This window comes from Primulina eburnea, chromosome 8 (genome assembly GCF_022965805.1).
Source record: "Primulina eburnea isolate SZY01 chromosome 8, ASM2296580v1, whole genome shotgun sequence".
NCBI classification, from domain to species: domain Eukaryota; kingdom Viridiplantae; phylum Streptophyta; class Magnoliopsida; order Lamiales; family Gesneriaceae; genus Primulina; species Primulina eburnea.
In genome coordinates, this window is record NC_133108.1 from 21,416,511 (window position 1) to 21,441,244 (window position 24,734).

A 24,734-nucleotide genomic window follows, 5' to 3' on the forward strand; every position below is an offset into this window, starting at 1 on the left:
ACTTCCTTCTGAACATTTTTTTCTTTGGCTCCTGGATCAGACTCTAACACTTCTTTAACTTGAGATTTCATTTTAGATTATGAATGTTTAACTTCGTTTAAGTTGTGCAGACATTTATAGTAATCCTCGAAAGAAACAAAGACTCTTGTGACTGTTCATTTTCAACGGTTCAGATTAAGAGGTTGCCAAGAGTCACTTGGTGTTTAATATCCACTTATTAGTTGCATTTACCGAGGGGGAACAGTATCTTAGTCAGACTAAGATTTTTATAACTTTTTCAAAAAACAGATAGAATATTTGTCTTTTCGATAAAACAACGAGTCTGCTGGTTTTGTCAAAGTACTCTAATATTTCAGCACTCTGAAACTTCCAGCAGACGTTATCATAAAACGACAAATCTTCTTCTGATTATTCTTAGTAACTGTCTGGACAGCCCGCTTATTTCAAATTTTTGAAATCATTCGCGTCTCTGACAGACTCTGCAAGTCTTTTCAAACATTCAACCATAAACATACTGACACGTGTCTTTATGTTTATTTGACGGCTGTACATTCATTTTAAAATATCACCTTCTCACTTTTCACTTTTACCGTTTCAAAATTGTTGTTACTCAGCTACTGCTTTCTCTTAATCATTTTCTATCTACTGCAAATTTTATCTGATCCTTTCATCGTACAGAAATGGCCGGAGCAAACACTCTTAATGCATATCAAGTCAACTTTGCTTCAGTTCTCAATGTCAAAGATGAGAACCTTGTTAAAATCTTTCAAGTCCTTGAGAAATCAGGACTTCGAAAATTCTTGGAAGCACCAGCTATGATATACAAAAATGCTCTTCTGGATTTCTACGCTAAGGCAACTGTGCATGAAGGAAAGATCATTCACTCTCAAGGAGATGCATCCATATCCATTGATGCCGCACTATTGCGAGCAATTTTCCTCCTCCCACTTTCAGGTACTTCTGAACTATCTGATATTTCCAAGCTAGAAATGTCTATTGCTCTCAGCACTTTCTCAGCCACTGGAGAATAATTGTCTCCTTCTTGCCACAAAAAGTTACTCAAAATGGAATATCAAATTCTGGCTGATATTGTGGCGAAAGCTATATTAGTCAAAGCTGGCACGTTCGACAAGTTAACAAAGGAGAAAGTTCAAGTGATGGCTGCCATCACTAAGGGAACTAAAGTGGATTGGAGTCATTTCATATTCAGAATCATGAAAGACATGGTCATCAAGAAAAGTTCTGGATTTGCTGTTCAGATCAGCACAATACTAAAGGATGCTGGTTTCACTTCTACAAGTGAACAGGATGTTGTTTCGGTAACAATGATTGATGCTGAGAATGTACTCGCTTTGAGGCCCAAGCCAACCGTGGCTGGATTTGTTGCCTTGAAAAGGAGATTGGAGAGACTCTTTCTGAGGCTCAGAAACCTCAACGAAAGATTAAAAGGAAAAGAGTGATCGTCTATACTGATTCTGATAAAACAGTATCAGAAAAGTCTGCTGCTGATGTTCAACCATCCCTACCAACTCCAATCAAAAAGAAAGCACGGACTGTTCTTAAAATCAAGAAGACAGCTGTAATGACCCGATTTAATTACATGTTATTTGGAGATAATTATGATTAATTATTTTAAATTGAGGAATTTAAAATAATTAAGCCTAATAATTAAATTGTGTGTTTATACATATTTAAATGTTATAGCACACGGAAGTAGAAATAAAATAGACCGGGTCAAGTTTCGAACACAAAAGAACAAAGGATAAACACAAATAATATATATATATATATTTATATATATATATATTATAACACTCTCTCTCACACACACTACACCATAAACACGCACGAATTCACTCATCTCTTTCCCCGTAACTTTCTGTAAAAAGTTTCATTCCACCGCCGCCGCTTTGACAGTCGATTTTAGCCGCACCGGTGATCGAAAAATTCAAATAAATATACGGTTGAAAATCTCTCGACGTAAGCTTTCCGTTGATACCACTTTCGATAAGAAAAATCGAGATTTTCGAAAACCCGCCGTCGGCTTCGTCGCTTGAATCGCCGTCTTCCGCCGCTCAAAAGTAAAAATCGATTGAGGGGTTTTGTTCCTTATGCTATAAGCTTTCTTTTGGTACCAATTTTGCAAATTTTCGAGAACCTACCGTTTTTCTGTGTGATTCCGGTCGTCTTCTCCGGCGAGGTTGCCGCCTGGTGCCGGTTGGCTTCGGTTTAGTCTCGAGTTTAGCAACTGTTATTGGAAGAATAAGCTGTATCGGTGCGAATTATTATCTATGTGAATTTAATTCAATTTCAACTCAAATAATGTATCATTATTGATTAATTATTGGGTTATTGTTGTAGGTTCCGGAATTGTGCGAGTTGGAGGTATAATCTGGTGAACCTAGAATTTATCGTCACCGCTTAAATATTAGTTTAGCGTCATTTAAAGCTAAAAAGAATATTTTGCGACGATAAAATAGAAATGATTGATTTTAGGCATTTTAGTCGAATATTGGAATTTTAGAAATTTAAAATGCCTAAATTGTTGAAATTGGATTTTTAGTGAATTTAAATGGTTGTGGAATTTTTATATGATAATAAGACAATTTAAATTAATATTCAGGTGATTTGTCTGAGTTGGCAATTCCAGGACTTTCTTGAGGATTTAAGTTACTGGTAAATTAGTTGAGGTACGTAGAGATCAGTTATTTTCACAATGTCTGACAGAGGCATCTGATGATCCTGTGTATGATTTATTTGCTATTTGCTGATTTATGTGATATTATATGCTGACTCGCATATTATCAGTTGGTAATTGATGTGCAAAATAAAATAAAATATTTCTTTTGTTTACACACATTTTATTTTAGTTAGACACATCAATACCACTGAACATATCATATTGAGCCTATCTGTTATTGAGATCCAGTTATATTTCGGTTGAGATCCGTTATATATATTATATGATATGGTGTCCTGGAGATGTTTGGCTACCTTGATTCGGTCCGGCTTAGGTAGTTGCTGGCATCAAGTGTGAAGCCATATCCCCAGACACTGTCCGCTGAGTCGTGGACAGGTCCGCTGAGTCGTGGACCAGCTCGAGCATATATGTATGATTGTTGATATCGATCATTTGATTCCTGATATCCTGATATCTTGCACCTATTCATGCATTGCATTCATGCATGGCATCTGTAACGAACCGTACTTAACTACTTGGAATTTGCGGAAAAATTAAAAATTTTATTCAAATAAAACGTTTGTACGGACGTCACCCAACATTCACATAAAAATCGTTAAAATATTCCATCATCCAATAAACGTTTGCTAAAAGAATGCTGTCTCAAAACATCTCACATAAAAAAAACAAAACATCAGAGTAGTTTAAAAGTTTGCATAAACATAAGCTCGCGGTCCTCGGGTTTAGCCTGCCACTCAGCCCAAGCCTGCCCCTTGGTCGCCACCTCCTGTCTCCTGCGCATCGTACTCACCTGCATCGATCAAGTCTAGTGAGTCTAAAGACTCAACACGTATAAACTGGAAGTAACGAGTACTACATAATAAAAATCGCATGCTTCTTTAAAATAGGACATACATAACTTTAAATTGGACTTGCATAAACTTCAACTTAAAATAAGCTTGAACTTGAACATACATACTACGACGTGCCATGAACATAAACTTTTCTTAAACATGCTTTCATACTTCAACATACTTAACTGCATAATTTTACGTGGAGGATGTTTCAAAGCAAGTGACCCTTAACATGATAAATGCCTGATCAGACTCACCACAGTACTGGGCTGACAGGGACGTATCCACTGTCGCATACATAAGATCCCTGTTCATGATTTAACAGGCCAGTTGATCCACGTTCATAATTTAACGCTTCACAACCACGATCTAACCCGTTCATAATTTAACGGGCGGATTGGTCCCCGTTCATGATTTAACGCTTTCCAATCCTTAACTTTCGTTGGTCACAAGACAATTAGCATACCTCAAAGCTTAAAATACTTTCTTGCACGTCATACATACTTACTTGGCGCTGTGGGATTCGTTGGACTTCGACTGGGGCCGTCGCTGCGACATACTAACATGAATTTCAATCTTAACTTGCATAACTTAAACGTAGAGAAATGATGCTTACTCTCGAGCTCCATCATATCTTAGGACCTTCTATAATCTCCCATGACATGACCTTAACAATCCTTGCACTAACCCATGACATCAAACCTTGGAACCAAAAATAATATTCTCCCCAAACAGTGTGTACACGGACCCCTAGCCCGGGTCCGTGTACTGGTCCGTCTACCTACTGTATCATACGTGCCGTGAACAAGAAGGGGCACGGACCCCGTGCTTGGGTCCGGATGGGGGTCCGTGTAGGCTCTGGAAGAAGGCATCGACTGAAACATGAAGACACGGACCCCGTGAGAGGGTCCGGGTGGGGGTCCGTGTACGTACTGCCTAGACGCACTAAGTGAAAAGTAACGGCACGGACCTCGTGCTCAGGTCCGTGTCCGGGTCCGTGTGGCCACTGTACGTCGAAACCTGCGAGAAATCTTATACACTGTCTACACACCCAAGTTGACACTTGAATATAATGGTTCAACACTTTAAGACCCTTCTTAGGACACTATAACATTGCATCAAACTTATACAAACACCTCAAAAATACGACGCCCACTATACAACACAATGCAACACCAATTATGCAATTGACATCAATCGATTTCCTACGACTTTAAACCGATTCAAACGCCTAACGACGTCCAACGAAAACCATGAAAAATACAACAAACCTCAATACTAACATACTTATACGCAGCAACGATCGCCCGTCGATTTCCAACGAAGCCTGCAACATAAAACTTCAAAAATACAATGATACCAAACTTTTCTTAAAATTACAGTTTGAGCAGTCACACGAAAAATATCATAACTCTCTCATTTTTCGTCCAAAAATCTCGTACTTTATATCAAATCGAAGGTATCGAAAAGTTCTACGTTTTTGCCGTTGAAAGTTTTCCCAAAATATGAACAGAAAATTCGCAGTATTTGAAAAGACAGCAAAAACGAGTTTTAGATCTAAAATTTTACCCTCGAAATTGATCCGATCTATAATCCGCTCAAACTACTAACATGATACATAACTTTTACGCATAAAAATCAACGCAACACATAATATGACTTGATCGACACAGCAAGAACAGAATATACGTGCCTTATGATATCAAACGTTACCGAAACGGCGTCACCGAAGCGGAGATAGAGAGGGGCTTGATCCGGGACGAACGTGGCACCGTTTTCTTGCAATAATATTGACCGAAATCTGCTGGAATTTGAGGGGGAAGGGGGCGGCTGCTCTAGGCTAAGAACCCTAGGTTTTCTTTCTCTCAAAATAATGAAACTTGAATTGAGACTTGTGTGTGTGTTTTGTGCGCTACAGGTGTGTGTAAAAGTGTGTAATTTGTGTGTGTAGCGTGTGTTTTAAAATATTAGGAGACTAACTTTTGTTTAATTAAAATAATAGTCTACTAATCCAAAACACTAATCTCACACTTAACTTTTAAATAAAGCTCTTTAGTTAAAATTTCACACACCATACTAGACTTTAAAAGTTTAAAAATCACTAATTAAATGTTTAGGCACAAAATACTAAAACTCACTAAATTATTTAAAATATCCCCAAACTCAACTAAAATAAAATACCACTTTTAAAATTGCCAAAAATCGTCCCCGGGTCTTTTCCTCAATCCCGCCTCGAGTAATCGCCTGAAACATGAAACTCGAAAAATATATTTTAACGTGCATTGCATAAACGTAATTAAATTAAAAATAATGCATTTAAATAATATGCATGACTAAACTTCTTTAAAATTAATTAAATGCTTTAATAATTTAAATAAATGCATGGGTTATACGTGTACTGAAATCGGGTTCTACAGTTCCTCCCCCACTTATATAAATTTCGTCCTCGAAATTAAGTCTTACCGAACAACTCCGGGTAGCGAAGTCTCATATCTGCCTCTGTATCTCACGATACCATCTGACACTGTGTACAAAACACTGCCCTTAGCTTCGTCCTTCAGTCTCCATTTCTGTAGTTGCTCATCTGAAGACTGTCCTGCTCGGATGCGGTCTAGTAAGTCAGATTTGACTGTCAGATTAGACAGTCTAGGAGCTCTGCCCTTATGATAAACCTCTAGACCAAACCGCTGAATCTCAGACTGAAGAGGTCTCTGAACTGACAATTGTGCTATGACTGCCACTTTTCTGCTCAAAGCGTCTGCTACGACGTTAGCATTTTCCTGGATGGTAGCTAATCTCGCAATCATAGTCTTTCACAAGTTCTAACCACCGTCTCTGTCTCATATTCAGCTCTTTCTGCGTGAAGAAATATTTGAGACTTTTGTGATCGGTGAAAATCTGACACTTCTCGCCGTATAAGTAATGTCTCCAAATCTTCAATGCAAGGACAACTGCGGCTAATTCCAAATCGTGAGTCGGGTAGTTCTTCTCATGCACCTTTAACTGTCTGGAAGCATAAGCTATAACTCTACCCTGCTCCATCAACACTGCTCCTAAACCGAGTTTAGATGCATCGGTGTATAACACATAGTCCCCTTGCCCTGATGGCATGGCTAACACCGGTGCTGAAATGAGAGCTTGCTTCAAGGTGTCGAAGCTCTTCTGACATTCATCACTCCACACAAATTTAGCATTTTTCTTGGTTAGTGAAGTGAGTGGCACTGCTATAGACGAAAATCCCCGAATAAACTTACGGTAGTAACCCGCTAAACCCAAAAAGCTGCGGATCTCTGATGCATTCTTTGGCTCTACCCATTCCTTGACAGCTGCCACTTTGGCTGGATCCACTTCAATCCCTCTACTAGACACTATATGCCCCAAAAACGCGACTTTCTGCAACCAGAACTCGCACTTACTGAATTTTGCATACAACTTACGGCTCTGCAAAGTCTGCAAAACTGTCCTCAAGTGCTGGTCGTGCTCCTCATGGCTCTTCGAGTATATGAGGATATCGTCAATGAACACTATGACGAACTGATCGAGGAACGGCTGGAATACTCGGTTCATGAGATCCATGAAAATAGCTGGAGCATTGGTCAATCCAAACGGCATCACTAAGAACTCGTAATGCCCGTATCTGGTCCTGAAAGTTGTCTTATGCACATCTGCATCCTTTACTCTCAGTTGGTGATACCCTGATCGAAGATCGATTTTGGAGAACACGACAGCTCCCTGCAACTGATCGAACAAATCTTCGATCCTAGGCAACGGGTACTTATTCTTGATCGTTACCTTGTTCAACTCACGGTAATCGATGCACAGTCTCATGCTCCCATCCTTCTTTTTCACAAAGAGTACTGGTGCGCCCCACGGTGAGAAGCTCTGGCGGATAAACTCCTTGTCTAAGAGTTCTTGAATCTGCTGTTTGAGTTCTAGCATCTCTGCTGGAGCTAATCTGTACGGTGCCTTAGAGATGGGCACTGTACCTGGCATGAGGTCAATGGCAAACTCCACCTCTCGATCTGTTGGAAGGCCTGCGACGTCGTCTGGGAAGACGCCTTGAAATTCACTGACTACTGGCACTTCCGAAATAGAAGGAGTGGGCACGTCAGGCGCTGCTATAACACTGGCCAAGAAAGCCTGACATCCCTTTGAAAGTAATTTCCTCGCCTGCATGCACGAAATCATACGAGGAAAACTTCTCCATCTAACCGGCTCGAATAAAAACTGCTCCATACCGAGCGGTCTGACCAACACTGACCTCTTCTGAAAATCGATTAGAACTCTGTTCTTAGTCAGCCAGTCCATACCCAAAATGATATCGAACTCTGGCATCGGCAAAACGATCAAATCTGCATACACTAGGTGGCCCTGTAGTTCTAGATCGATATCCCTGATCACACTGGTAGCTAACAACTCTTCCCCTGATGGGACTGTCACTGAGAAGTTCAAGTCTAGACCGATGGACTTGATGTCCAGGTGATTAGCAAAGGTCTCTGATATAAAGGAGTGAGTGGCTCCTGAATCTATCAGTGCAGTGGTAGCTAATCTCTTTATAAAAATGTTCCCTGAGATACGTTAGCACAACACGACTTATATCCAAAATACTAACGTTAACCTTACGCATAATAAAATTCAATGTCCTATGTCATTCCCAAAATGCTAACAAGATAATGACCCAAATATATCCTAACAACACTAGCATCCTAATAATCCCAAGTAAAATTCCACATGCAAGGCAAAATACTACTGAGCTTAGGTAGAAAAGTTTACCGGTCAGTAAAGTCGTGTCTGGATCTGCCTCCTGAGCATGCATGGCAAAAACCCTCCCTTGGGTTGGTTGCTTCCACTGCGGACACTCCTTAAGCATGTGGTCGGTTGCACCACACTTGAAGCACTTGCCTGATCCATACAAGCATGGTCCTGGATGTTGGCGGTTGCATTTAGGACACACTGGGTAAGCGGCAGGCTTCTGAGGCGCCCCCTGCTGTTGCATCGGACCCTTGCCCTTCTGTGGGCCATGGTGAGGTTTCTTTCCAGGCTGCCTCTGGTAAGGTTTCTTAAATGGTGGCCGCTGCTGATACTGTTGCTGCTGTTGCGGTGCCTGAAAGGGCCTCTTGCCCAGGCGGTCCTTCTCAATCTCCCTCATGTCCTGCTCTGCCTCCAACGCCCTCGCTACTGCGACCTCATAGGTCATAGGCCCTACCACCTTCACGTCACGGCGCAAGATCGGCCGCATCCCAAGGAGAAAGTGTCTCACCTTGGCCTGAGCATCATTGGCGATCAAGGGCATAAATTGGCAACCCTTCTCAAACTTCTGCACATAATCAGCTACGCTGCTATCTCCCTGTCGTAGTGTCATGAACTCTCCAATCAGTTTTGTACGCACTTCCTCAGTGAAGTACTTGGAGTAGAACACCTCCTTGAACCCATTCCACGTGAGAGTCTGTAGGTTAACTATCACGGATGCGCTCTCCCACCAAACTCTTGCACTCCCATGAAGTAGAAAGATAGCGCACCTCACTCGATCAGTATCCTGCAACTCCATGAAATCGAAGATTACTTCGATGGATTTAACCCATCCCTCTGCTATCAATGGGTCCGTCGTCCCTGAGAATTTGTCTGGGTGCATCCTGCTGAATCTCTCATAGACAGCCTCAGCTCTGGGTCTCGCCCCTGCATCAGCCACTGTCTGGTTACCCATAAACTGGGCAAAGAACTGAGTCATTCCGGCCATCATCTGGGCCTGCATGTCGGGTGGTGGAGGTGGTGGAGGATTGGCTCTCTCCTCGCCTCGAGGCTCTCTGTCCTCCTCCCTATCTTCCCGGTTAATCTCACGTCTAGGAGGCATACTGTTTAACATAATTTACCCAACACGTAAACCCAACATGCATGATTATAATACCAATGACAAAAGATGCACGTAATTTGAACTTAAAACATATACATGCTGAAATCATGACTTAATGCATAGTACATAGCATAACTCAAAACTTTTAAAACTTACAGACTTGAGGTGTGACTTCGAGAGCTTCTTGCGACTGGCAGTAGGCGTAACCCTTTACAAGAACACCGCTCTGATACCAACTGTAACGAACCGTACTTAACTACTTGGAATTTGCGGAAAAATTAAAAATTTTATTCAAATAAAACGTTTGTATGGACGTCACCCAACATTCACATAAATATCGTTAAAATATTCCATCATCCAATAAACGTTTGCTAAAAGAATGCTGTCTCAAAACGTCTCACATAAAAAAAAACAAAACATCAGAGTAGTTTAAAAGTTTGCATAAACATAAGCTCGCGGTCCTCGGGTTTAGCCTGCCACTCAGCCCAAGCCTGCCCCTTGGTCGCCACCTCCTGTCTCCTGTGCATCGTACTCACCTGCATCGATCAAGTCTAGTGAGTCTAAAGACTCAACACGTATAAACTGGAAGTAACGAGTACTACATAATAAAAATCGCATGCTTCTTTAAAATAGGACATACATAACTTTAAATTGGACTTGCATAAACTTCAACTTGAAATAAGCTTGAACTTGAACATACATACTACGACGTGCCATGAACATAAACTTTTCTTAAACATGCTTTCATACTTCAACATACTTAACTGCATAATTTTACGTGGAGGATGTTTCAAAGCAAGTGACCCTTAACATGATAAACGCCTGATCAGACTCACCACAGTACTGGGCTGACAGGGACGTATCCACTGTCGCATACATAAGATCCCTGTTCATGATTTAACAGGCCAGTTGATCCACGTTCATAATTTAACGCTTCACAACCACGATCTAACCCGTTCATAATTTAACGGGCGGATTGGTCCCCGTTCATGATTTAACGCTTTCCAATCCTTAACTTTCGTTGGTCACAAGACAATTAGCATACCTCAAAGCTTAAAATACTTTCTTGCACGTCATACATACTTACTTGGCGCTGTGGGATTCGTTGGACTTCGACTGGGGCCGTCGCTGCGACATACTAACATGAATTTCAATCTTAACTTGCATAACTTAAACGTAGAGAAATGATGCTTACTCTCGAGCTCCATCATATCTTAGGACCTTCTATAATCTCCCATGACATGACCTTAACAATCCTTGCACTAACCCATGACATCAAACCTTGGAACCAAAAATAATATTCTCCCCAAACAGTGTGTACACGGACCCCTAGCCCGGGTCCGTGTACTGGTCCGTCTACCTACTGTATCATACGTGCCGTGAACAAGAAGGGGCACGGACCCCGTGCTTGGGTCCGGATGGGGGTCCGTGTAGGCTCTGGAAGAAGGCATCGACTGAAACATGAAGACACGGACCCCGTGAGAGGGTCCGGGTGGGGGTTCGTGTACGTACTGCCTAGACGCACTAAGTGAAAAGTAACGGCACGGACCCCGTGCTCAGGTCCGTGTCCGGGTCCGTGTGGCCACTGTACGTCGAAACCTGCGAGAAATCTTATACACTGTCTACACACCCAAGTTGACACTTGAATATAATGGTTCAACACTTTAAGACCCTTCTTAGGACACTATAACATTGCATCAAACTTATACAAACACCTCAAAAATACGACGCCCACTATACAACACAATGCAACACCAATTATGCAATTGACATCAATCGATTTCCTACGACTTTAAACCGATTCAAACGCCTAACGACGTCCAACGAAAACCATGAAAAATACAACAAACCTCAATACTAACATACTTATACGCAGCAACGATCGCCCGTCGATTTCCAACGAAGCCTGCAACATAAAACTTCAAAAATACAATGATACCAAACTTTTCTTAAAATTACAGTTTGAGCAGTCACACGAAAAATATCATAACTCTCTCATTTTTCGTCCAAAAATCTCGTACTTTATATCAAATCGAAGGTATCGAAAAGTTCTACGTTTTTGCCGTTGAAAGTTTTCCCAAAATATGAACAGAAAATTCGCAGTATTTGAAAAGACAGCAAAAACGAGTTTTAGATCTAAAATTTTACCCTCGAAATTGATCCGATCTATAATCCGCTCAAACTACTAACATGATACATAACTTTTACGCATAAAAATCAACGCAACACATAATATGACTTGATCGACACAGCAAGAACAGAATATACGTGCCTTATGATATCAAACGTTACCGAAACGGCGTCACCGAAGCGGAGATAGAGAGGGGCTTGATCCGGGACGAACGTGGCACCGTTTTCTTGCAATAATATTGACCGAAATCTGCTGGAATTTGAGGGGGAAGGGGGCGGCTGCTCTAGGCTAAGAACCCTAGGTTTTCTTTCTCTCAAAATAATGAAACTTGAATTGAGACTTGTGTGTGTGTTTTGTGCGCTACAGGTGTGTGTAAAAGTGTGTAATTTGTGTGTGTAGCGTGTGTTTTAAAATATTAGGAGACTAACTTTTGTTTAATTAAAATAATAGTCTACTAATCCAAAACACTAACTCACACTTAACTTTTAAATAAAGCTCTTTAGTTAAAATTTCACACACCATACTAGACTTTAAAAGTTTAAAAATCACTAATTAAATGTTTAGGCTCAAAATACTAAAACTCACTAAATTATTTAAAATACCCCCAAACTCAACTAAAATAAAATACCACTTTTAAAATTGCCAAAAATCGTCCCCGGGTCTTTTCCTCAATCCCGCCTCGAGTAATCGCCTGAAACATGAAACTCGAAAAATATATTTTAACGTGCATTGCATAATCGTAATTAAATTAAAAATAATGCATTTAAATAATATGCATGACTAAACTTCTTTAAAATTAATTAAATACTTTAATAATTTAAATAAATGCATGGGTTATACGTGTACTGAAATCGGGTTCTACAGCATCATTGCATTTCTATGTCATATATCGTGGTTTCTTGATGTCTCGTACTGGGGTTACTGACCCCCGAGAGGGGGCTGTCGTGTCTTTTGTGTGTGGACATGACAGGTGGTACAGGTGGTTCGACCTCAGGCGCTCGAGAGGAAGCCTCAGGAAGTACCAGAGCTCCTTGAGAGTAGGCTCAGTTGTATTTAGGTACTGCGTGGTGTTGCTGTCTCCCAGATACTATATGTATATATTTGGAGGATTGTATTATGGTATTATCGAGCCTTGTCGGCTCTATGATATTTTGGTTTGTATATGTCATGATCGTGTCTGGCTGGCACGTGTGTATGCTGTTGTGTTTATTGAGGGCACATGTTGTTTATTTTGAGTATTTGATTTTCTGGTATGTCCTATTTACAGGAAGGTCATTCCGAAATTTTTATAGGCCCAAACGCAAATTTTTAACTCACTTTTCCGCTGTTTACTGATTAATCAAGATTGCATGTTAATAAATCGTGATTAGGATAACGGGCCCTCACAGTTGGTATCAGAGCGTACACTGGGATACGCTCGTACTAGAGTTAGTACACTCGAGTTTAGGCACAAGAAATTTGTGCGCATGTGTTTGATTATTTGAAATTACTTGCTCTTGCCTGGAATGAATTACATGTTAGTATCTTAGGGATATGACATGTAGATTATACATTTTAGTTGTATTTCAGTGCTTGGATTATATTGAGTTTATGGAATATTTTGGGAATTTAACCTTAAATCCTGTAGAATGGCAACTAGAGGAAATAAAGGGAAAGGAAAAGAAGTGGCTCAGGAGTTTGGGGCACAGAATATCGGAGGAAATGATAGAGTTCCTCGAGGTAGACGCGGGCGTCCTGCTGCAGAGATAGCCGCTAAAGCAGATGCAGTGGTAGAACAGTTAGTGCACCGAGTTGATGAAATGGAGTTGGCTGTAGCTCGATTTCAGAATATGCATCCTGCGAAATTCTTTGGAAATGAAGGCAGTGATCGAGCAGAATGATGGTTGAAACATATGGAATTCTTGTTCAACACAGTACATTATGATGCTGATAGAAGGTTAACTATGGCAGTCCTCCAACTACGGGATCGTGCACAGCGTTGGTGGGAGGCTACTACAAATGTACTGCAGCAAACAGGTAGTCAGATTACTTGGGAGGTGTTTCGTGCTAAATTCCTCCAAGAATATGCTCCACCATCCTACTACTCAGCCAGAGAATCAGAATTTCATCGACTCGTTCAGGGCAACATGTCTGTGGAAGAATATGCTCGACAACTTTCTGCTCTTCTCACTTATGTACCACATGTGGCCGTGAGTGAAAAAGGAAAAATTTCAAAATTTTTGGAAGGACTGGACTACCAAATACATGCTATGGTTATGGCTAGATCGCCTACGACTTATGCCGAAGCTGTTGATAAGGCGATTAGAATTGAAGCTGGATTGAAAAGGGGTAGACAACCACAGGCTCCACAAATGCCTAGTGGTAGTTCATTTTTTTCAGCAGGTACACCATCTTTTCCATCTCAGCAGTCATACCAACAGCAGAAACAAAAACAATTCAGACCAAAAGGAAAACAGTTTAAAAAGAAATACCAGTCCAGTTCCTCTAGTTCGAGCAGTTCGCAAAGTGCAATAGGTGGACAGTACCCCGTGATTTACTGTGATCGATGCGGAGGAAGACATCCTACTGCACAGTGTAGTGGAGTATTGGGTTCATTTCATACTTGTGGTCAGTCAGGGCATTTTGCCAGAGTTTGTCCGAACCGTGCACAGGGACAGATGCAGCCACAGCAGTTGCCTTATGCCAGAGGTAGTTTTCCAGGTGGCTCATCTCAGCGACCATTTGCTCCTGCACCGTGTTATCAGCAGTCTAGTTACCCACAGGTCAGGGGTAATGTGCCACAGTCTTTCCAAGGTCCTCAACAAGCTCGAGTATATGCTTTGACCGAGGATCAGGCTAGAGAGGCTCCAGGCGGGGTGATCGCAGGTACTTGCCTTATTTACGATCATATTGCACGAGTTTTATTTGATACTGGAGCATCTCATTCATTAATTGCATCTGATTATGTTGATGAATATGAACTCTGGACTACACCATTTCATGAAACTGTATCTGTGTCTACGCCAGCTGGTCGATTTACTCCATCTGGGCAAATTATGTTAGATTGTGTGTTGCATTTCGATGATAGCATTATGATCAAAAACTTGATTGTATTACCGATGCATGATTTTGATTGTATCATTGGTATGGACACACTGTCTAGTTATCGAGCTACTGTAGATTGTTTTCATGGTGTAGTACGATTTAGGCCATACTATGGTAGCAAATGGAATTTTTATGGTCAAGGATCACAGGCTAAGATACTGTTGGTCTCAGCGATGGAAATGTTTAGATTATTATCTTTAGGAAATGAGGGATATATGGTTTATGCTGTGGATGCTACAAAGAAAGAACCGAAATTATCTGATATCCCAGTAGCAAAAGAATTTTCTGATGTTTTTCCTGAAGAAATACCAGGCTTTCCACCGCAGAGAGAAATTGATTTTAGCATCGTCTTGATGCCGGGTACTGCGCCGATCTCTAAAGCGCCATACAGAATGGCTCCTACAGAACTAAAAGAATTGAAAGAGCAGTTACAGGATTTACTCGAAAAAGGTTATATACGCCCTAGTATGTCACCTTGGGGAGCACCTGTACTGTTCGTAAAGAAGAAAGATGGTTCCATGAGAATGTGCATTGATTATAGGCAGCTCAATCGAGTTACTGTTAAAAATAAATACCCTCTGCCTAGAATTGATGATGCCTAGAATGTGCATCGATTATAGGCAGCTCATTGGGGAGCACCTGTACTGTCACCTTGTGAATTGATGCCTAGAATGTGCATCGATTATAGGCAGCTCAATCAAGGAAATTCTGTTTATTCGAAGATTGATCTTCGATCAGGATACCATCAACTTCGGGTTAGAGAAGAAGATGTTCATAAAACAGCTTTTAGAACTAGATATGGGCATTATGAATTTCTAGTAATGCCATTTGGTTTAACAAATGCACCAGCAGTATTTATGGATTTGATGAATAGAGTGTTCAGAAATTTTCTGGATAAATTTGTGATTGTCTTTATTGATGATATACTGGTGTATTCGAAATCAAAACGGGAACATAAAGAGCATTTACGATTGGTTCTTCAAACACTTCGAGATTCTCAATTGTATGCTAAGTTGTCGAAGTGTGAATTTTGGATGGATAGCGTGATATTTTTGGGTCATGTGATATCAGCCCAAGGTATATCTGTAGATCCGAGTAAAGTTGAAGCAGTCTTGAATTGCGCTAGACCAACCAATATACCAGAGATTCGAAGTTTTATGGGATTGGCGGGTTATTATAGACGATTCATTGAAGGATTTTCACAGATTGCCCGACCTATTACCCAACTGACGAAGAAAGATGCAAGATTTATTTGGTCAGATGAATGTGAGAATAGTTTTCTTACATTGAAAGAGAAGCTGACAACAGCACCAGTGTTGGCATTACCATCTGGATCAGGTGGATTTGTGGTTTGTACTGATGCATCATCAAGAGTGTGGGAACCCGGACGCTAATCAAGTTCTTAATCATATTTGGGACTAATTAATCAATTATAAAACAGGGTCTAAAATTTTTTTTTTTTAAAATACAAAGCGGAAACGTAATGTAATTTACTCAAATTACATATTAAACATAAACATACTAATCTTGCGTTATCTACAAGAATTCAACTAGGTTTAACTACATATCAGTGCTGAATCCTATGTTGCTTCGAAGCCCGGATCTCCACGCTATCTAATCTTCTCTCATCCTCTTCTTGACCCTGATCCAGCCCCAACTGTTGTCATGCACACATACAAAACAAGACAACAGCCGGATAACTCCGGTGAGATATAAATATCCCAGTATAAACAATGTAAACATGCAGTCATATAAAAGCATATACAAAATCATATAATAAGTATTCATAACATGTCTCAAATCAGAAACATAAATTCATATCAAACATTCAATAATCATGAATGGCATAAACAAGGTAAATCAACATGTCATATCAGACTCAACTTAACCGACGCGTCGTCTCAGACTCAACTCCTCTGACGCGTCGTCTCAGACTCGACTCAACTCTATCCTAGGGATCCCGATGTCTGGATATAGGTAATTATATCGAATCTCAGTCGATAGGAATGAATCAATCCCTAAACGGCATCGATATAATTCATATATCAGTGTCTGGGCGAATCAGCCGCAGAATTGACGACTCAGTCAATAACCCGACGAATCAGCCGGTAATTAGGCGAATCAGCCAATAATCAGACAACTCAGCCTGTAATTAAGCGAATCAGCTTAAGTTTAGACGAATCAGTCAATCACCAGACGAATCAGCCGGTGACTAGGCGAATCAGCCTATAATGGACGAATCAGTCAATAACCCGACGAATCAGTCGGTGACTAGGCGAATCAGCCTATGACTCAATGACTCAGTAATCAATACATACAGTCAATATATAAGTAAATCAATCAATGACTAGCAAATCAGCAGTCATTACATGCAGTGTCTATAAATCAATAGACAACAAACATCAATCTCATCAATTACAAGAATCAATGTAATAAACTAAGTATGTGATTTAGGGAAACTCGAGTCAAACCTCACTCGAGTTGTGCAATCCCAACTCAACATTAATTTATACCTTTCTTTCTGATACTTTGGTTCTGTCGAATTCTCGAACTCAAAGTCTGTCAATACTCAATCTGACATGACATTATCGAGGAGTATAATATCAATACATTACTCCAATTAAATCTGTTCTGCACAATACTCAATCTAATTCAATATGGACGGCATAACGGTATAATCTCAATATACCCAGCCATATCATATCAGTCAGATATCAATTCTAATATCTCATAATCAATAACAACTCAATTCTGATATCAAATTGGCTCCAAAACTACTCCGAAAATCATAACAATTTCATATTCAGTCCGTTTCTTAATCTGACTTCGATTCTATGATGTCTAATATGTCAAAAACAACATATATGAGTTCTATTCAATTCTGACAATATCATAATTTCAAAGCATGTCAAAACGTAGCAAAACTTACGTCCAGTTGTAGCCTGTGTTGTTAGGAACACAGTACTGAAGTCGGATTTCAAATCGAACGGACGGATTTGGCACGATCAAGATTGAATAATATAAAGAAGATAAGCTTTTCCCGGAAGCTTTTCTCGATTCCCCTTTCTTCATTCTGAGGAGAAATCGTTTGTCTCTTGTTGGAACTTTTCAAGTTCGCAATCTTTGCTTAATTTTGATGCTAACAAAACTTGTTATTTTGTTTCTAATAATCTACCTTAGTGTGCAGTAAGCTGGAACTGAAATAATCAGTTACGAGCCAAAACTAAAGCTGTCGAGGAATGCTAACTGAAGACGTCCAACTGATCGCGTAAACTGAAAATAGTATAACTGAAGTGCCAACTGAAAGACTAGTTCAACTGAATGTCCAGCTGATGAGCAGTTCAGCAGAAGACCTTCAGAAGCCCGGCCAGCTGATGAAGTGTTCAACTGATGAAGAGCCCAGCTGACCAGTTCAACTGAAAGAGTGAAATCAGTTCAACTGATTTCACCAGCCTAACTGAAGACCAGTTGAAAGCATCAGTCAAAGTCAATCAGTTGCAGATCAAGACAAGCTTAATAATGGAATCCAGCTAAGCACGAAGGTACAAAAGCTATTGTACTACCACAGTACAATAAGAGACGTTGCATCAGAGCTTAAAGCCAAAAGTTCCGGAAAGATGTCGAGGAACAAATTCAAAATGCAACGGACACATTATTGAGTCTTACTGTACGGTCAGCCAAACGCCTATAAATAGAAGCTGAAGTTCAGTGAAGACTAATACTGAGAAAAACGAGAACAGAGAACAAAGGCACACTTATTACATATCAGCTTGTTAGAAGCAATCAGCCTAGAGGGAACACTTCATTGTATTATCAGCTTAGATTAGAAGCCTTTTTCCCTCAGTGTGTGAGAACACTTTCGGGTAGTGTTCATTGATCAGTTCTCACACACACACACTCACTCACTCATCATCTCAGATTCCGTCTTGCACACAGACGTAAAACATGTGTATGTAGTCTTTGACACATAGACGTTAAACAAGTGTTGGCTGGAAGGTGCTGCCTTCAGTCGTAGCTAGGAGTTCAGTTAGGCAGTGGGTAAGTCCTAAGCTGGGTGGGTTTGTACAAGTAGTTGTATAAATCAAAGTCTTCTAGTGGATCCTATCCGTGGAGATAGAAGGGGTGACGTAGGAGCAGTTGAAGTCTCCGAACATCCATAAACATATCTTGTGTTATTTTCTGTTTAACTGACAGTTTCGTTTTTAACTGATTTGATCAATTCAGCTGATATCAGTTCAGTTCTGTCCATAACTGAACTGATATAAGACCGAACTGATCGCCCATTCTTTTCAACTGATCAGTTACACGAGATATATAAAATATATCAGTGTTTCTTAACGAAGGATTATTTCGAGTGTCTTCCGCTTGGTTTTTAACCAAACTCGATTTAATTCATCGGTGTATACGATCTTAGAACACGAGCTATTGCAGCTCATTGGAAGGTTGAGTTTCTTTGAATATGCATCAGTTCATTATTGACTGATGCTGATCAGAGATTATTTCGATCCTATCATCTCTTATATATATATATATACTTTGCATGTAAATCACACGTGGCTTCTCCAGAATTTGCCAAAAACCCACTCGCGCATATGCGCGCTTCATCTCGCGCATATGCGCCAAAGATTCTGGAGCTGTGGCGCATATGCGCGCCTTATCTCGCGCAGATGCGCGAGGGCTTCTGGACCCCTCGCGCATATGCGCGTGTTTCTTCGCGCATGTGCGCCGGTCATTTCTTTTGAGATGTTCGGTTGACCATCTTGGCTTATATTGTAACGATGCCCGACTCCTTCATTCAAGTTCGTATAACCTCATTCGTCACAATCTTGTCAATTAATCAGCATCTGATTACAATAATTAAATCTCTGGCAATACAAAGAGGTTTGGGATGTGTTTTAATGCAACATGGAAAAGTTATAGCCTATGCTTCAAGGCAATTGAAAACACATGAATCTCGATATCCAGTTCATGATCTTGAACTAGCAGCCATTGTTTTTGCTTTAAAAGTTTGGCGACATTATCTATATGGTGAGCAGTTTATTTTCTACTCAGATCATAAGAGTTTGAAAGATCTGTTTACTCAATCAGAACTGAATATGAGGCAGAGACGATGGTTAGATTTATTGAAAGATTTTGACTGTGAAATACAATATCGGCCAGGAAAAATGAATCAGGTTGCAGATGCATTAAGCCGAAAGTATCAGGATGTTATGATAGCATCTATTCATGTCTAGCAGAATTATGATGATTTATGTACTTCTGGTTGGAATTTTCAGCCAAAAGGCAATCATTTTCTTGTATCTGCTTTACAATTTGAGCCGAAGATTATTTCTAAGATCAAGAAAGCTCAAAAGAATGATTCACAGGTTCAGAAATCGAAAGATCTAGTTTTGTCTGGTAACCCAGATAATAAAATATCTCATCAGATGGTTGTTTACGAATGAATAACAGGTTAGTGGTACCAAATGTCACAGGATTGAGAGAAGCATTGCTTCAAGAGGCGCATTGCAGCCGTCATAGTGTTCATCCTGGTACTCATAGAATGTACCACATACTGAAGCCATATTTCTGGTGGGATGCGATGAAAAGAGATATTTCAGAATTTGTAGCGAAATGTTTGACATGCCAATAGGTTAAAGCCGAGAGAATGAAACCTGGAGGTATGTTACAGAGTTTAGAAATACCACAATGGAACTGGGAACATATTGCAATGGATTTTGTGACTCACTTGCCCAGGTCAAACAGAGGTTGTGATGCTATCTGGGTGATAGTCGACAGATTGTCTAAATCATCACATTTTATTCCATACGATCGTACTTATGCTTATAATAAAATGGCACGATAATATGTGGATAATGTTATTCGATTGCATGGAGTTCCATTATCTATTGTATCTGACCGAGATCCTAGATTTGCTTCCAAGTTTTGGAGTAGTCTTCAAAATGCTTTGGGTACTAAGTTGGCAATGAGTACAGCTTATCATCCCCAAACAGATGGTCAGACAGAGAGGACTATACAAACTTTGGAAGATATGTTACGATCAGTGGTAATGGATTTTGGGGGAAACTGGCAAGAATCTTTACCATTGGTTGAATTCTCCTACAATAATAGTTTTCAAACAACTATTGGGATGGCACCATTCGAAGCTTTGTATGGTAGAAGGTGTCGATCTCCCGTATGTTGGAATGAAGTTGGAGAAAAACCATTGGCACAACCTGAGTTCGTTGAAGAAATGAATGAAAAGATTAATTTGATTAGAAAAAGAATGAAAGCATCTCAGGATCGTCAAGCTAGCTACGCAAATAAAAGACGTAGATCTTTAGAATTTCAGGTTGGCGATCAAGTTTTCTTGAAAGTTTCACTGTTTCGTGGAACAATGAGATTTGGGCGAAAAGGGAAGTTAGCTCCACGTTATATTGGACCGTATACTATTGTTGAGAGGATCGGCTTATTGGCTTATAGATTGGACTTGCCGCAGAGTTTGTCTGCTATTCATGATGTGTTTCATGTATCTATGTTGCGGAAGTATGAGCCAGATCCATCTCATGTTCTGAGACCCGAGGATGTGGAGTTAGACAGTTATCTTAGCTATGTTGAGTATCCTATACAGATTCTTAATCGGAAGGATAAGCAACTTCGAACTAAGACGATTCCACTGGTTATGGTACAGTGGAGTAGACATGGGACTGAAGAGGCTACATGGGAATTGGAGGCTAAAATGCGGCAAGAATGGCCTCACTTGTTTGAAACTGTCACAAATTATTCCATGTACTCTGACTTTCCTATGTACTATCAGTGGTAGATGTATGACTATGTTGTATAAGGTATGTTGTGTGTTTCGATTTCGAGGACGAAATCTTTTGTTAGAGGAGGAGAAATGTAATGACCCGATTTAATTACATGTTATTTGGCGATAATTATGATTAATTATTTTAAATTGAGGAATTTAAAATAATTAAGAATTTAAAATAATTAAGCCTAATAATTAAATTGTGTGTTTATGCATATTTAAATGTTATAGCACACGGAAGTTAAAATAAAATAGACCGGGTCAAGTTTCGAACACAAAAGAACAAAGGATAAACACAAATAATATATATATATATATATATATATATATATATATATATATTATAACACTCTCTCTCACACACACTACACCATAAACACGCACGAATTCACTCATCTCTTTCCCCGTAACTTTCTGTAAAAAGTTTCATTCCACCGCCGCCGCTATGACCGTCGATTTTAGCCGCACCGGTGATCGAAAAATTCAAATAAATATACGGTTGAAAAGCTCTCGACGTAAGATTTCTGTTGATACCACTTTCGATAAGAAAAATCGAGATTTTCGAAAACCCGCTGTCGGCTTCGTCGCTTGAATCGCCGTCTTCCGCCGCTCAAAAGTAAAAATCGATTGAGGGGTTTTGTTCCTTATGTTATGAGCTTTCTTTTGGTACCAATTTTGCAAATTTTCGAGAACCTACCGTTTTTCTGTGTGATTCCCGTCGTCTTCTCCGGCGAGGTTGCCGCCTGTTGCCGGTTGGCTTCGGTTTAGTCTCGAGTTTAGCAACTGTTATTGGAAGAATAAGCTGTATCGGTGCGAATTATTATCTATGTGAATTTAATTCAATTTCGACTCAAATAATGTATCATTATTGATTAATTATTGGGTTATTGTTGTAGGTTCCGGAATTGTGCGAGTTGGAGGTATAATCTGGTGAACCTAGAATTTATCGCCACCGCTTAAATATTAGTTTAGCGTCATTTAAAGCTAAAAAGAATATTTTGCGACGATAAAATAGAAATGATTGATTTTAGGCATTTTAGTCGAATATTGGAATTTTAGAAATTTAAAATGCCTAAATTGTTGAAATTGGATTTTTAGTGAATTTAAATGGTTGTGGAATTTTTATATGATAATAAGACCATTTAAATTAATATTCAGGTGATTTGTCTGAGTTGGCAATTCCAGGACTTTCTTGAGGATTTAAGTTACTGGTAAATTAGTTGAGGTACGTAGAGATCAGTTATTTTCACGATGTCTGACAGAGGCATCTGATGATCCTGTGTATGATTTATTTGCTATTTGCTGATTTATGTGATATTATATGCTGACTCGCATATTATCAGTTGGTAATTGATGTGCAAAATAAAATAAAATATTTCTTTTGTTTACACACATTTTATTTTAGTTAGACATATCAATACCACTGAACATATCATATTGAGCCTATCTGTTATTGAGATCCAGTTATATTTCGATTGAGATCCGTTATATATATGATATGATATGGTGTCCTGGAGATATTTCGCTACCTTGATTCGGTCCGGCTTAGGTAGTTGCTGGCATCAAGTGTGAAGCCATATCCCCAGACACTGTCCGCTGAGTCGTGGATAGGTCCGCTGAGTCGTGGACCAGCTCGAGCATATATGTATGATTGTTGATATCGATCATTTGATTCCTGATATCCTGATATATTGCACCTATTCATGCATTGCATTCATGCATGGCATCATTGCATTTCTATGTCATATATCGTGGTTTCTTGATGTCTCGTACTGGGGTTACTGACCCCCGAGAGGGGGCTTTCGTGTCTTTTGTGTGTGGACATGACAGGTGGTTCGACCTCAGGCGCTCGAGAGGAAGCCTCAGGAAGTACCAGAGCTCCTTGAGAGTAGGCTCAGTTGTATTTAGGTACTGCGTGGTGTTGCTGTCTCCCAGATACTATATGTATATATTTGGAGGATTGTATTATGGTATTATCGAGCCTTGTCGGCTCTATGATATTTTGGTTTGTATATGTCATGATCGTGTCTGGCTGGCACGTGTGTATGCTGTTGTGTTTATTGAGGGCACATGTTGTTTATTTTGAGTATTTGATTTTCTGGTATGTCCTATTTACAGGAAGGTCATTCCGAAATTTTTATAGGCCCAAACGCAAATTTTTAACTCACTTTTCCGCTGTTTACTGATTAATCAAGATTGCATGTTAATAAATCGTGATTAGGATAACGGGCCCTCACAACAGCAGCAATTTCTGAAATTGAGAAAGTGCCACTCAGACAGGTGTTTCCAGAAGTGGTTCCATCTGCACGATCCACTGCTCCTACTTCAGTGCAAGCTGCTGCATCTGTTCCAGCAACATCTACTGCTTCTACTTTCAGACCCGTCTGGAATTGTGATTCGAGGACCAACAAGTGGGTCTTCAGCATTTCGACCCATTTTGCCTATTTCATCAACCGACAAAGGCAAAGGAAAGATGATTGAAGAACCATAACTTTTTGGACTCCGAACAAATGTGACCACAGGTGTTGATCTTCATTTGGCAGAAATAGAAAGCTCTGACAATGATGACATGAATTTCTTTGACGAGTGGCACAAGGTCCAAATTTTTCATTCTTTTGCTTACTTCAAGAAGAAAGGATCCTATGGGAAAATAATGAACGCTGAGAAGAGGGTCTTTCAGCTTGCCAAAACAGAAAATGTAATCGAGGCCTTGCGTAGAAGAAGCTACATCCTCGAACATCTGAAATGTCAGAAGTTGGGATCGGTTCTGAAAACTCTTAAATCAAATTTTGATCCTACAATTCCTACTGCTGTTCAGGATCAAAACGTCATTCTGATTCTAACTGACAAATTGAAACAGATGAGTGAGCAACTTCTTGATCAAGAAAAGGGCTTTGGCGAGCCAATTGAATATCAAGTCGGCCTTGTTCCAGACTTTCAATAGATCCAGACAGTTGAGGAACGGACCATAGCTTAACCAAAAGCTTTTGTTCTCAGTACTCCTGCATCACCAACAAGGCCTATTCAATCATCATCTCTTTTATCTGTGCATGAACTGGCTTCAGTTAAAGAAGTCATTGAGTCAATTTTTCCCACGACCTCTACTACTCAGGAAGCAGTTCCAGCTACTTCATTGCCACAATCACCCTCTCCAACCGCAAAACAACATATGGCAGAATCAGATGCTATATCTCTTTTGCCCAATCTAGAGAACTTTTTTGCTGCTCATCAAGCAAAAATGAAAGTTCTTTTGCATCAGCAATCTGAACCCATAAATGCGGAACAATCAGCTTCACCTACTGCCATTGTTCCAACAGAAAAGAACTTGGTTTCCAACTTGATGG

General features: G+C 40.0%; 1 protein-coding gene across 5 annotated transcripts; it reads left to right on the forward strand.

The window, feature by feature from the left end:
- Nucleotides 1–1,846: 1,846 nt before the first annotated feature.
- Nucleotides 1,847–23,299, forward strand: LOC140839336 (uncharacterized). Of its 5 annotated transcripts, XM_073205971.1 has the most exons (5): nucleotides 1,847–2,275; nucleotides 2,362–2,385; nucleotides 2,624–2,690; nucleotides 12,487–14,381; nucleotides 22,549–23,299. In XM_073205971.1, the coding sequence occupies exons 4-5, from the start codon at nucleotides 13,409–13,411 to the stop codon at nucleotides 22,584–22,586; spliced, it is 1,011 nt and encodes a 336-aa protein (XP_073062072.1). In that variant the 5' UTR covers nucleotides 1,847–2,275; nucleotides 2,362–2,385; nucleotides 2,624–2,690; nucleotides 12,487–13,408; the 3' UTR covers nucleotides 22,587–23,299. The 5 variants fall into 5 exon arrangements, with proteins under 5 accessions (XP_073062072.1, XP_073062071.1, XP_073062074.1 ...); XM_073205970.1 differs by having other exon boundaries at nucleotides 1,847–2,385; XM_073205973.1 differs by lacking the exon at nucleotides 2,624–2,690.
- Nucleotides 23,300–24,734: the final 1,435 nt, after the last annotated feature.